Source organism: Ziziphus jujuba, chromosome 5, assembly GCF_031755915.1.
Source record: "Ziziphus jujuba cultivar Dongzao chromosome 5, ASM3175591v1".
In the NCBI taxonomy this organism is placed as follows: Eukaryota; Viridiplantae; Streptophyta; class Magnoliopsida; order Rosales; family Rhamnaceae; genus Ziziphus; species Ziziphus jujuba.
In genome coordinates, this window is record NC_083383.1 from 12,987,989 (window position 1) to 13,001,892 (window position 13,904).

Below are 13,904 nucleotides of genomic sequence, written 5' to 3' on the forward strand. Positions count from 1 at the left end.
AATGTGATAATCTGACTCATTATGGCAATTCCGTACAACTTTTTGAGTAAACCGTTGTGGAGGTACGCAGTAAGCCACTTAAAATGTAGTAACTAATCATAGCATATGAAAATTAAAGATTAAGACCTTCCCTCCTACCAAATTAAGGATTAATTCGATCGGTTTATGTGAATACACTTACTATAACTAGTTAATATTGCAAACCATTAAGATATCTCAATAGCTTAAATATTTGGGATATTGATGGCAAGTGAACGGTCATTATCAAAATATATAAATATTATATATTTGGATATATAGAGCTGGTTCAAAATGTATGTAACATCTAAGCTATGCAAGCAATATTTTCCTTTAATACAGCATAGAAGAATCAGGAGCGAGCTACCTAACCCTTGACTTCTAATATGGTGCTTAATTAATGAAATTGTCTCCCACTGAAACAATGAAAAGCAAAGAAATAAAAAATAAAAATAAAAACCTTAAAAAAGGAATATTTAATACATAATGGAACATTACAAGGCCCTAACGATAAAGACTTCGAGCTAAGCCTGCTGGTACGTTTTCTTGAAGTGCGTGTTATATAATATGTAATCGTCACTTTTCGCTCTGTTTAATTATATGTGTATAAATACGAATCAAGGCATACACATTTCATATCAAACACAGGAAAAAAATAAAAACGTGGAGATAAACAGGTGGGGAATCTAATTTAGAGAGAGAGAGAGAGAGAGAGAGAGAGAGAGATATTATAGCCATGGCAGATGAAGAAAGCAGCAGTCATGGAAAGGTGGTAAAAGTGATGAAAAGTGCAAAGCCTTATCTTTTAATGGTGGGTTTGCAGTTTGGATTTGCAGGGATGTATATCGTCAGCAAGAGTACTCTTAACCATGGCATGAATCAATACGTTCTCGTTGTGTATCGCAATGCTTTCGCTGCTCTATCACTTGCTCCTTTTGCCCTTTTACTCGAAAGGTCTACTCTTTTTTATATAAATATATAATGTGTATATATATACAGCCCTAGGCTAGTTGATAAGCTAATTCCATATGTTCATAAATAAATAAAGAAAAAAACTAATAATTATAGCTAAACGATGCTTACTTTAAACTCTTTCTTTAATTCAGGATATTATAAAACTATGTTATAACATTATTAATTAAATATTTTAAGCAATGAGTTGGACATAATTAATGATGTTCCATTTTCCAATAGCTATATATATATATATATATATATATAGCATTCAATACAAGGCAAACTTTTCGTCCAAAAAAAAAAAAAAAAAAGGTTAAAAAGTGGAAATGCAAAACTGGGTTCCACATCTAAAATCTTTTTAATTTGTTCAAAATGTTGGATGGTAACTAATCGATCAGTATCGTAGTAGCATTTGGTAAAGATGTGGAATTAAGAACTAGCCCTTTTGTGCTTTGTTTTTATTTAATTTTTTATAATTATTATTATTTTTTTTAATATTCATTTCCACGTTGTTTTTACAGGAAAACAAGACCGAAGATGACAATCCCGATCTTTTTGCAGATAATGGTCCTTGGATTTACAGAGTAACGATCTCTGTATTCATATACTCGTTGATTAATGTTCCACGCAAATGAAATTACCATACTAGTTATGTGTCTGTTTAGGCCATGCAAAATATCAGAAAGCTATAATAAGCTACAGCTAGTTTCTTTAAATTCCTTGTTGTTTGCAAAACAAGATAATCTTCATTAGTTTATTTGCCCAATTACCCACTACTTAATAAAATAAAAAGTAATTTGAAGTTTTTAACTATATTAGTTCGACTAATCGAATTAAGGTGCATATACACCTTTTTTTTTTGGGTTGGTTATTTAATTTCTTGATAATTCACATTTGATCAATATGATATAAATATTGCCAGGCCAATCCTCGATCAAGGCTTCTCATACTTGGGAATGAAATACACATCCACATCATTTACGTCAGCTCTTATGAATGCCGTTCCATCTATCACTTTCGTAATCGCTCTTATTTTTCGGTAATTACATTTTCCACTTTTATAGATAATTTTGTGTGTATATATATATATACAGTCTGTCTATGGTGCGGACGGTTCTCATGCGGACCACAGTATTGGTGACGGTTTTTCATAGTATTGGTGACGATTTTCTAAAAAATCGTCGTTAATATTATAAAAAACTATCACTAATACTGTGGTCCTCATACGGACCGTCCTCACCATAAAATTTCCATATATATATATATATATATAAATATATAATTAATTATTAATTATCTTATTCAGATTAGCACTACCTTACTACTTTAGTTCTCATTGGAATAGACCCGATACCCCTTTCTCATATATCTTATCAATAATTAAATACATGCATCAAAGCCATGTCACGTTGATTTAAAACTTAGATACATAAATAATAATGATAATAATAATAAAAAAGATTGAATTATTTACCTCATCATCCATGGTGGGCAATAAATATATGAAAAAACTATGCCAAGTCGCTTTCTAAACAAATGTTTGGCCTATGTTAAGCAAATTCGTCTACACGTCTAAACTTATTATTATATTAGTTAAAATCGCTGTAGCTGTAGTAGTACTAAAGCAGAAAATAGTAAACGAAAAAAAAAAAATCATCACTTTTTTGAACAATTAAATTGAAAATGGAAGCAATAATATTATTTTTTATTTATATATTATTTTTATTTTTATTTTTCAGGTTAGAAAAGGTAAAGATGAAGGAAAGACGCAGTCAAGCCAAGATTATAGGCACAATGGTAACCTTTTCAGGGACTTTGCTGATGACCATCTACAAAGGCCCTGTTGTCGATCTCTTTACCTCAAGCAAATCAAATTATAATGGAAGTAGCAGCGGCGACGAAACCGGCAAACACTGGCTCTTGGGTACAATTTTTATCCTCATTTCCTGCACTGCTTGGTCCAGTTTCTATGTCATGCAAGTAAGTATTACTACTAAATCTTTGAAATTTATTTTACGATATGTATTATGTGTTTGTGCGTGATAAAGCAAAGTTGTGGTTAATTATATAACATCGTAAATCTGACTTTGTGCGTTTGAGCAGTCGATAATGTTGAAGAAATACCCAGCGGCGCTGTCACTGTCGGCGTTGATATGCGCGGCGGCGACGGTGCAAGGTGGAGTACTAGCAGTAGCTGTAGAGCATAATGCCAGTGCTTGGAAACTTGGCTGGGACTCTAAGCTACTTGCGGCTGTCTATGCGGTAATTAATTACTATTAACTTTTAAAAAAAATTACTCACTTAGACCTATTCACAAACACATTGTGTGCTTGCTTGCTTAATCCAATTATCCCAGATGTGTTTGGTAAAATGGGTCTACAATGGACCGACCATATGTACTGAATAGTTTTTTTTTTTGTTTAATTGAACGTGTTAGGGAGTAGTTAACTCCGGAATTGCATATTACGTGCAAGGCGCAGTAATGAAAAGCAGAGGCCCAGTGTTCGTTACGGCATTTAATCCTCTTTGCATGGTCATTGTCGCTGTCTTGGGATCTTGCATTCTAGCTGAGACAATCCACCTGGGAAGGTAATTCTTTTTTTCTTTTTTTTTTCTTTTTTTCTGCTTTTATTTTATGCCTTTTCGTTAAATTATTTCAAAGTAATATACCCACATACCAGTAGTATTTTTAAATTTAATAATGAAGCTCATATGTAATATTAAAGTTTCAAAATTAAATCCAAACAGATAATATAATGTTACATAAGCTAAAGTTCTGTCTATCAATTAGGCGATAGTAAAGTAAAATTAGATTCTTTGCATAAAAGGGGGAGAATAATTCTTTCTATATCAAATTTAATTAAATAAATTTTTAGATTCAGAAACATAATAATAATAATAATAATAATAATCGCGATTTTCATGGGCTTCAAATATTCTTGCAATTAGATTCGTAAGCTCAAATAAATACGGGCCCAATAGCAGCCTAAGTATGTTTTAAAAAGAAGTATAGAGTAGATGCATTATATTAGTATGACATTTATATACTTCATTTCAGCAAATAATTTTAATTTAATCGGTAAATCTAATCTATAAAAAAGAGGTGTTTTTTAATTTTTCTTTTCATTATTTTTTTCTAATATATAAAGCAGCTTTTCATAATTTTGTAATCTAAAATGAAAACCAATTAAAATAGATATAACTTTCACTTTGGTATGCCTAGGAGACAGAAGGATCACATTCTATTGATCCCCCACCTGACAAAATTCTCATTCTCAAGTGATAATGAAGAATTCATCAAAAAAATAAATACATAAATAAATAAATAAATAAAAATAAAAAGTGATAATGAAGAATATCCCACCTAGCTAGCTAGCTTTTTTGTACATAAGTCCAGTTACATTTTGGGGGAACATTTTTATGTAATATTCATTTTTTTTTTCCCCTCCTACCACAGAACAAACTTGTAATTACAAGGTATTAACAATTTATTAGGAAATCTTACCTAAATTATAATATATTACCATTGATGCTTAAACTTTATCTTTACTAACTCTTAAAAATGCTAATTATTTTTTGTCCTTTTTTGTGAAATTTAGTATTATTGGAGCCATTATAATCGCAGTGGGTCTTTATTCTGTCGTGTGGGGTAAAAGCAAAGATTATTCTGATTCAGTACCACCTCCACCATCATCGTCATCAACAACAACCATTCCAAAGGGTGGTGAACCTCAAGAACTTCCACTCACTTCACCAAATGGAGCTAAAATTGTAGATTTTGCCGGAAACAATAGCGACCAGCAGCAAACTGAAAAATCAGTAAATGTTCCAAATATAGTGCTCAAATCATAAAGGAAAAGAAGTGGCTGATATGTTTGTTCCCCACTGCTACTCTTTTCTTTTCATTTTGTGCTTAAAAACTATCTTAACATCAAACCCACTTGTTTCTCTTATTTGGTATTCCAATAAATAATATTAGTCTTTTTGGCCAATCATGGATGAAAATTAATGTCAATCGAGAAATTAAAATAAATTGAAAAAAAAAAAAAAAGAAGTAATTTTTTCAATGGCAATGACGTCATAGATCATTGATAGATAGCTGCATTGCCGTGTGTGCGAGTATGACAACCAATTCCAATTTGGTCGAGGCAGAAAAAGTGTCTGCTTTGCTAGAAAATATCAAGCAGGGCCCTCACCTGGTTGAATTGCTAGATAGCTAGTGCTTGATGTTTTCCAACAATTTCTATTTTGGCTTATTTATTTATATATTTATATTTTGCCTACATCAGCAAAAACCATATCTTTGTGGCTAACGATTAGATGTTCAATTACACCATCAGCGATTGAACTTGGGGTGAGAACATTGAACTGTGCTCTTGAATAAAAGCCAGAAAAAAGCTTAACGTTATTAATTGGTTCAAAAGGTTAGACGTGCAGCGTCTGAAACCTTATAATGTGTGCCATCTGCGCTCAATAATTAATTCACTTTAAGTTGATAATAAATGCCCTGTAAAGTGAGCCATCAATTTCTTTCCAAAACAGAGAATAGATAAAAATTTGATCTGTCATAGCTTGTAATCTATATCTTCTTTTTTCTTTTTTCTTTTTTTTGGTTCAAATTCTTTTACATTTAGTCAGCAATATGTATCTTTTTCTTTAGTTCTCTTATTAAAGGAGAATTTATAAATATTCCGTTCACGACACAATTTTTTAAGTCTTGCAAGCAACTCACAGACCTGTAAACAACATCACTTTCCGTTTTTTTCCCACTTTTTCTCTTTTCATTACGTTTTAGAGTACTCTAACATTAACTTTCAGATGAAAAATATCGTTAATTAGCTTTGTAAAATGAGTAATTTATTAATCATAATTCATTGTTAGTTTAGATGTCAAAAGTAATCGTATTCTAATGAGAACAAAAAGATGTCATCATATTCTTAATTAAATTACGGCTGGAGTTTCCTTATGGATAGTTAAGAATATATGAGTGTCTATCTTTGAATTTAAGTTTTCATGCCAAGACATTCTTTGTAACTTAAAAGAATTAACTTTATATATAGTCATCATATTTCACTATGTTGAAAAAAAAAATAAAATAAAATAAAAAAAGATGAAAATAATTGATGAAATGGCAGGTGAACATGATTCTCTGCCCTTCCATGAGCTGAAATTTTATGTTCTCAAAACATATATGCATGTTGTCCGAATAAAGGAACTTGTTTTTTCAATCAGTTTCTTATCTACTTAAAAATTTAAGAGTAGCTTATTCCAATAAAAGTGAGCAAAGATGATTAAACAACAAGATTTATGCCATTTTTGTAATCAGCACTAAAAACAAAAACCCAAAAAAAAAGAAAAAAAGAAAAAAAGAATTCAGATGCAATTTGAAGTGCTTATATTGGACCGGAAAGAACAAAGAGAGTAGAGTGTTGGTAAATGTCAACCCTGATTTGACATGGCTTATCAATATCTATGAATTTCTTGGCTTTGTCTTTAATTTGGTTATAGCCTGAAGAATATGAATAAAATTGTCCATGTTGCAACCAAATCACAGAAAGCTCGATGCATGCATGCAATGGCCATTGGTGCACGCTTTTGAGCTTTAATGGCGTGACATAATATTGTAAGTCTCATAATCAAAACTTTCTTTTCTTTTCTTTTCCTTTCTTTTCTTTTCTCTCATCCTTCCATTTTCTACATAAATTGAATAAGATCGATGTACATCTTCATCAAACTAAATTTTATCATGACTATCAAAGCTCATTGATGGAAGAAAGTACTTTCTTTATAGAAGGGATAAGAATTAACTCAGCATTCCTTTTAGCTATATCTGTCAACACTGGATAAACGATTAATTATATTGGACCGCGTGGATTTGATTAGGCTTTTTATATTTGTTCCAACATTAGATGAATTACCATTCTTCCTAGAAGAAAAGGGGGAAAAAAAAAAAAAACATTTAAGCTAATGAAAAATTGAATACGAGAAAGTTAATGGAGTGCCTCCTAATTATTAATCGACATCTTTTTGCTGATGTGTGCCATTATAAGAAAAACAATAAAAAGAAATATATATATATATATATATAACGAAAATAAAAATTAAACATGATGATATTATAGCATATGAAAGGATCCAACATGAATATATGTTGTTTTGCTTTTCTTCAATATATATATATAGATATTTATATATATTCTCTTCTTTTTTTTCAGAAGAAATTCCTAGGCCACATTATTCCCAAAATATACAGCAACAAAAATTAATTTTTAATGGTTATACCTATACTACTACTAGCAGTTGCTAGCAAATTGGCTTTGATACATGTCTTTTTTAGTGTACCCCATTTTAAGGGTGGGATTCCACCAGCCTGATGATTTTTTTTTTCGATGGAATCCAAACACGAAAGCACCAACTTTATTTCTTTCAATTTTGTCCCCCATGTGTTTTATGCTCATTAGGAGAAAAAATAAATTCTATCATTGAGTGTATATTAGACTTAATACAAGCTTAGAAACGTTTAATTTGTTTTTATGGCTATACACAAATATAATATATACAGCAATAAGTATACAAGTAGGGTTGCAGAGATATAAAATGTTGTTTTTGTATAAGTAGGAAGTATACAGAGCATTAAAATGCTGAGGGACATAGTAATTACATTAGACGACATTTTTCCACCGAAAAAAAAAAATTTGAATAAATTAAAGCAGCTATTTAATTGTGTGCTAGTTGAGGCTACGTAGGCGATGTTGATTCGTTGAATAGTATCAGGAAATTAAATAGAAAACTAGACATTTTTGAGAATCAGAAGGAAATATTAATTAAGAAATTATGGTAATTTTCTTGCATTTTGGAGAGAAAAGTAAAACCTCGGTGGGTTGAGAATCATATCCATACGGATATGTAGTATGAATGATATATAAAAATATTGCCTGCAGAGTGGATGTCCAATTAAACATACAAAATTATTTACACAGTCTTTATTGCTATTTTTACAGATAACTTGTCAAATAACTAATTAAAATAAATTAAACATGTAATAAATAACATTCTTGTTACATCACTATAAACATAAAAAATCTAAATGACATAGTATAATAAAAATTTCACCTTTATTTTGTTATTTTATTTTATTATTATTATTTTTAATTTTTTGGGGGACGTAAGGGATTAGTGAAGTGACTATAATATTAATTTATAATTTGCAACAATTTATTATTATTATTATTACTATTAACAAAGTAAGCATATAACAGGCATGCATAAATGGAAATTATTAAATTAATTTTTTTTAGTTTTAAAAAGATGATCAATTTTCTTTTAAATTCAAAGAAGTTATCATCTTTCTTCAATTTTTTTATTTACATTCTCTGAAATAACATTATTCACACCTTTTCAAAAGTGCTAATTGTAATTTTTAAAACTTTAAAAATTAAATTGTAATTAATGCAAATTTTATAGGATCCAAAGATAATATTTTCAATAGTATCTAAGGGTAGCAAAATTAAATCGATAAAGGGTTTAGGATGCTCAGAAGGAAATTACTTAAGAAATTAATTTGGTCAGAGAAAGATAAAACTCGATCGCTTGGTTGAGAATCATTCATATGGATAATGGATAAAATGAGTAATATATAAAATTGCCTGCTGAATGGATTTTGCAATTGACATACAAAATCAGTTACTCTGTCCTTAATTATTACTATTTTTATACACAACTTGTCAATTATTTAAAATAAATTAACGGTCTGGTTATATCACTATCACCTCAGAGCTGAAAAATCTTAATTCTTGATAAAAATCTCAATATTTATTTTCACTTTTTTTTTCCGACCTAAAGGATTAGAGTAGTGGCTACAAATATTATTCACAACAAAGTAAGCACCATATATATAAAAGGCATAAATGGAAGTAAATTAATTGTGGATACTGTCTACATTGTTTTGGATGCATTTAGACAAAGTTGAACATGTGAATATCCTTTTAAAATAAAATAAAAAAAGAGCTTGGAAAATTACTAAGATCCATGTCATTCGCACTAGCTTTAACTTGATCATGATTGCCGTATGATTGAAGTAAACAAAAGTAAAAAAATCTCGCAACTAAATTAATCAGTAAATTCACCTTAGATTTGTTTTTTTTTTTTTTCTTTTTTTTTTTTTTTTTCAAGTGGTGGCCACTCTTCATTGCACCCACTTTTTATAAACACCACATAAGCCATGCATATATCATGCTAGAGCACTAAACCTAAAAGACATTCGATAGTCAATGAATCAAATCCCCACTTCCTCATAAAACAAATCAAATAAATTAATTTACTTTTTTAATTAAAAAAATAAAAGCATGATTTTACTTTTTTTCTTTCTTGAAAGAGATCAACGAACATAAACTCTCGTCTTTCTTTTTTTTTTTAAAAAAAAAAAAATTTGATTTGTGTAATAATTCTAATAAGTGGGGGATTCTAGTTGCTATTGTGAATATGTATGGTATTTTGAGCTAATGGATAAGAGAATCATATTGAGACATAGAAGAGAGAGAGAGAGAGAGAGAGAGAGAGAGAGAGAATGAGTGCCTTGGACGTGTATTACTTAAAAATGTGCTTGTCTTTTTTTAGTTTTTTTAGCTTTTTTAGCTTTTCTATGCCTATAAGAAGGGCTATTTCTCAATTTAGTGACGGCAACCCAAGAGAGAAGTGAATATTTAGAGAGAGAGTGTGTAAGTTTGTGGTAGAGATCAGAGAGAGAGAGAGAGAGAGAAAGAGAGAGAAATGGGAGACCATAGTAGTCCACTTGGGACATTTAGTAAGGTAATGAACAAGATGAAACCTTACTTGGCCATGGTCTCCCTGCAATTTGGGTATTCAGGGATGTACATCATAAGCATGGTCTCTTTTAAACATGGTATGAGTCATTATGTTCTTTCTGTCTACCGCCATGTTGTTGCTCTGGTCCTCATCGCTCCCTTTGCCCTTGTTCTTGAAAGGTCCATACCTACCTAGCTATTTTCTCTTTCAACATTGCTTTTCCCGGAAAATTTGTTGAGATTGTTCCTTTTTTTTTTTCTTTTTTTTTTTTTGGCAGGAAAATAAGGCCAAAGATGACACTCCCTGTCTTCTTGAGATTGTTGGCGCTTGGTTTTCTTGAGTAATGTCCTATAACTTTTGTTCTGCGTGCTAGCTAGCTAGCATCCCTTCTTTATAATATATATATATACTTTGGAATATTATATATTTTGACTAGCTACGACATATATGTAAAAATTAAAATTTTTATCTAGTATCATATATGTGAGTCTTTATGGAGTTCCAAATTTTGTATATCCCTAACTACGTAGTAATGCATATTCGGATACACCACCTACACTACACATATGTTCTTCATCATTGCTAGCTCTAACTAGGTTTATCAATGACTGAAAATCCATGAAGCCCATCATTTATATATCTTATACTTTTGTTTCATTCTTCCATATATATATATGTATATGAGTATGACTAATATATTTATGGGCAATATATAATTTCTTATAACTTTTTGCAGAACCATCCCCCAACTTAGGAGTGAGTTAACTTCTGCAAAAAAATTATTATTCAGGATTTATAATTTTATTATAACGACAAAAATAAATAAGAAGCTTCTGCAAAAAAATTATTATTCAGGATTTATAATTTTATTATAACGATAAAAATAAATAAGAAGCTTAAATTTTAAGCTTTAGAGAATAAAGGTCAATTGGTAACTTTCTCTGACAACAAAGTTAAATGCCCCCTAATTTGTGTCCTATCTCCTAAATCACGGTCATGTCTCAATTCTGACGTACGTAACTTTTAAATTGTAAGGGAAGTTGGAGCAAAATCAGGAAATTAATTTTAATATTCTCGGATATTTAGAGTACTTTATCAAAAAGCAGCCTGTCCGATAGTTCTATTAGTTAATTGTTACAAACTTATATGCATGCATGGTTTCCTCCTACTAATTAATTATGTTTAGAAAAAAAATTAATTTATGTCAGAACTTTAATTGATTAATTAATTTTAGTTACATCCTACATAAACCCTTAAACCAATCATATGTACAAATATGAATTAATAAATTAGTGTGAAATTACTTTGCAGGCCAGTGCTTGATCAGAACTTATATAATATGGGAATGAAGGCTACGTCAGCAACATTTGGTGCCGCCATGGTCAATGTTCTTCCTGCCATTACCTTCGTAATGGCTCTAATTTTCAGGTAATTAATTAATTAAATTAAAAACTTTTATTTTAGCATGATTTCTTCAAGTTCCGTACTGTATTGATATATACATATATAAAGTGGAATCAAATGGAAAGGCACTTGCAGCCACAAAATAATTATTACATATATGATTGCCAATCATATAATTCCACGTCATAGTTTTGTTACGACATGACAACCCAAGTGCGATTCCTAAGAGTTATACCTGTCTCAACTTTAGTGGGACATTATTTTCTTAATCGAAACTTTAATGTCATGGGAATGATGATGTAATAATATTATATAATTGGACGTTGATATTTGTACAAGAAAGAATAAAAAAAAAAAAAAAAAAAAATCCCCATCAAATTATATCATATAATATTGTTGATTAATTAATTAATTAATTATTTATTTATTTATTTATTTTTTTTTGGTGGGGGGCAAATAATTTAATATATAGGTTAGAGAAGGTGAACGTGAGGAAGTTTCAGAGCCTAGCAAAGGTGATAGGAACGGGAATCACAGTAACAGGGGCAATGGTGATGACACTTTACAAAGGTCCAATCCTTGAATTTCTGCGTGTAAACGGACATCACCACAATTCCCACGACGAATCCACCATTTCCACCCCCTCCGAACAGCACTGGGTCACCGGCACCATTATGCTCATTGCCAGTTGCGGTGGCTGGGCTGGTTTCTTCATTTTGCAAGTAATTCCATTTAAATGACCATCCATTCCATTCTAATGATTCATTAATTAATTAAAATGTTTGTATTTTAATTGTCTAACATAATCTTGGTGAAATGGGTGTCTGTCAGTCATTCACTTTGAAGATGTACCCAGCAGAGCTCTCTCTCACAGCTTGGATATGCTTACTTGGTATATTGGAAGGTGGAGTTGTCACACTCGCTATGGAGAGGAAAATGAGCGTCTGGGTTATTGGCTGGGATTCCAGGCTCCTCGCTGCTGTTTACTCTGTGAGTTTACGTTGCTATCAACTTTTTGATATCCCACCCGATATTTGTTTCTTTTATATATATATATATAATGGAAATCCATTAGACCCTTTTTTTTAATGGGGTTTAGAAGATTTGTCTTCTTTTTTTTTTTTTTTTTTTTTTTTTTTTTTTAAATAGCTCTTAGAAAAGTACTTTTTGCACATGAATCCATGTGCGTGTCATTATTATATGGTTGATTAATTAATGAATTAATTAAGTTAATGTTGTAATTAACAGGGAGTGGTTTGTTCTGGAATGGCATATTACGTACAAGGTATGGTGAATAGGGAACGAGGCCCCGTTTTTGTCACTTCCTTCAGCCCTCTCTGCATGATCATCACCGCCGCTCTCGGTGCTATCGTCTTGGCGGAGCAAGTCCACCTTGGAAGGTACATATATATATATATATTCTCTTTTTTTTTTTTTTTTTGCTGAATATATATATATATATATATATTCTCAAGTTAGGACCTTGTGTTATATGTATATTCTTATGGCTAATATTGTTTTTGGGTTTTGTATTTGACAGTGTGGTTGGAGCAATTCTCATAGTAATGGGTCTCTACACAGTCGTGTGGGGAAAAAGCAAAGATCCAGTTGGTTCAACATCACCATTGTTGGTAGATGAGAAAAGTGGGGCCCATGATCAATTGCCAATCACTGCTGCTAAAGTCACTGCTACCACCACCAATGGAACTACAGAGATGTCCAAAATTCCTACGTCTCAAATTCCATGAAAAAAGATATCCCTCTAACTATCTAAAATTCCCACTTGAGGGGTGTTGCTGATTTACTTTTTCCTTTCAAAACCAAGAAAAAAAAAATGAGGCTGGGAATTAAAGATTATGTATATACATATATACATGATCATCTCCTAGCTTAAAAGGATTTATCTCTCTCCAAATCCTGATCGACTGTTTGAAAGTTACCTTTTTTGATGTTCCTTTTAGAGTTAATTCGGATAAATTAAAATATATTTTGCCATTTTCCTTTTTTGTTGCTTATTTATGTTTTTCAAAAATGTTCTTTTGGTTTTATATATATTAAATTAATTAGTTTCCTTTTATGACAAGGATTTATATTATACCTAGTGAACCGACTGAGTACACCTGAAAAGCAACCAAGAAAAAAAGAAAAAAAAAGACTAGAATAAATACCGACCAAGCTTAGCAATGTCACGTTATTTGTTACTATCCATATGGCGTCAATGTCACTATATCGAATATTCTATAAATATATTTACATATGCATATACATTGATAATTATGTGTTTGGTTTGCGTCAAGGATATGTATCACATTCAGTGGCCAGGTTGATAAAAAAAAGAACGATCTGACTAATTTAACAAGGCATCCGAAAAGGGGGAAAAAAAAAAAAAAAAGAATCAAATACTTGGTAATATTGGACACGTTCCTAAAATATATATATATATATATATATATTAAGAAAAAAAGGAAAACTTCAATCGTTACCAGTTATTCTCAAAATAAAAAATAAGAAAAAAAAAAGTAATATATCATTATTCAGTACTATAGCCCTGTCCCTTTGTTTAAGATTTGTTTTATATTCTTCTCCCACTTTATTTGAGATGCTTGATTGGGGGTTGAATTGAAAATATGAAATGTGACTAATTATTTTGGTTCTCGACTTGTCTATGGATTTTGACTTCACATTCGCTCGATCTTTGTAAACTAGAATTGAAGAAATTA

At 30.7% G+C, this 13,904-nt stretch overlaps 2 protein-coding genes across 2 annotated transcripts; both read left to right on the top strand.

Moving 5' to 3' along the window:
* Window positions 1-499: 499 nt before the first annotated feature.
* On the top strand, window positions 500-4,967 carry LOC107404631 (WAT1-related protein At4g08290). The gene is made up of 7 exons (XM_016011605.4): window positions 500-972; window positions 1,497-1,559; window positions 1,898-2,014; window positions 2,715-2,955; window positions 3,079-3,237; window positions 3,413-3,564; window positions 4,575-4,967. Exons 1-7 carry the CDS (start codon window positions 755-757, stop codon window positions 4,825-4,827), a joined length of 1,203 nt encoding a protein of 400 aa, XP_015867091.1. The 5' UTR covers window positions 500-754; the 3' UTR covers window positions 4,828-4,967.
* Window positions 4,968-9,639: 4,672 nt separating this feature from the next.
* On the top strand, window positions 9,640-13,179 carry LOC125418115 (WAT1-related protein At4g08300). Its single transcript, XM_016011613.4, has 7 exons — window positions 9,640-9,959; window positions 10,058-10,120; window positions 11,092-11,208; window positions 11,657-11,906; window positions 12,016-12,174; window positions 12,433-12,584; window positions 12,725-13,179. The coding sequence occupies exons 1-7, from the start codon at window positions 9,745-9,747 to the stop codon at window positions 12,930-12,932; spliced, it is 1,164 nt and encodes a 387-aa protein (XP_015867099.1). The 5' UTR covers window positions 9,640-9,744; the 3' UTR covers window positions 12,933-13,179.
* Window positions 13,180-13,904: the final 725 nt, after the last annotated feature.

Bases quoted from the DNA above. Each gene is read 5' to 3' on its own strand.
- LOC107404631 (XM_016011605.4), top strand. From the start codon at position 755: ATGGCAGATGAAGAAAGCAGCAGTCATGGAAAGGTGGTAAAAGTGATG. The intron at 2,015-2,714 runs GTAATTACATTT...TTTATTTTTCAG, and splicing joins GTAATCGCTCTTATTTTTCG to GTTAGAAAAGGTAAAGATGA. The intron at 3,238-3,412 runs GTAATTAATTAC...TGAACGTGTTAG, and splicing joins TACTTGCGGCTGTCTATGCG to GGAGTAGTTAACTCCGGAAT.
- LOC125418115 (XM_016011613.4), top strand. From the start codon at position 9,745: ATGGGAGACCATAGTAGTCCACTTGGGACATTTAGTAAGGTAATGAAC. The intron at 10,121-11,091 runs GTAATGTCCTAT...ATTACTTTGCAG, and splicing joins TTGGCGCTTGGTTTTCTTGA to GCCAGTGCTTGATCAGAACT. The intron at 12,585-12,724 runs GTACATATATAT...TGTATTTGACAG, and splicing joins GAGCAAGTCCACCTTGGAAG to TGTGGTTGGAGCAATTCTCA.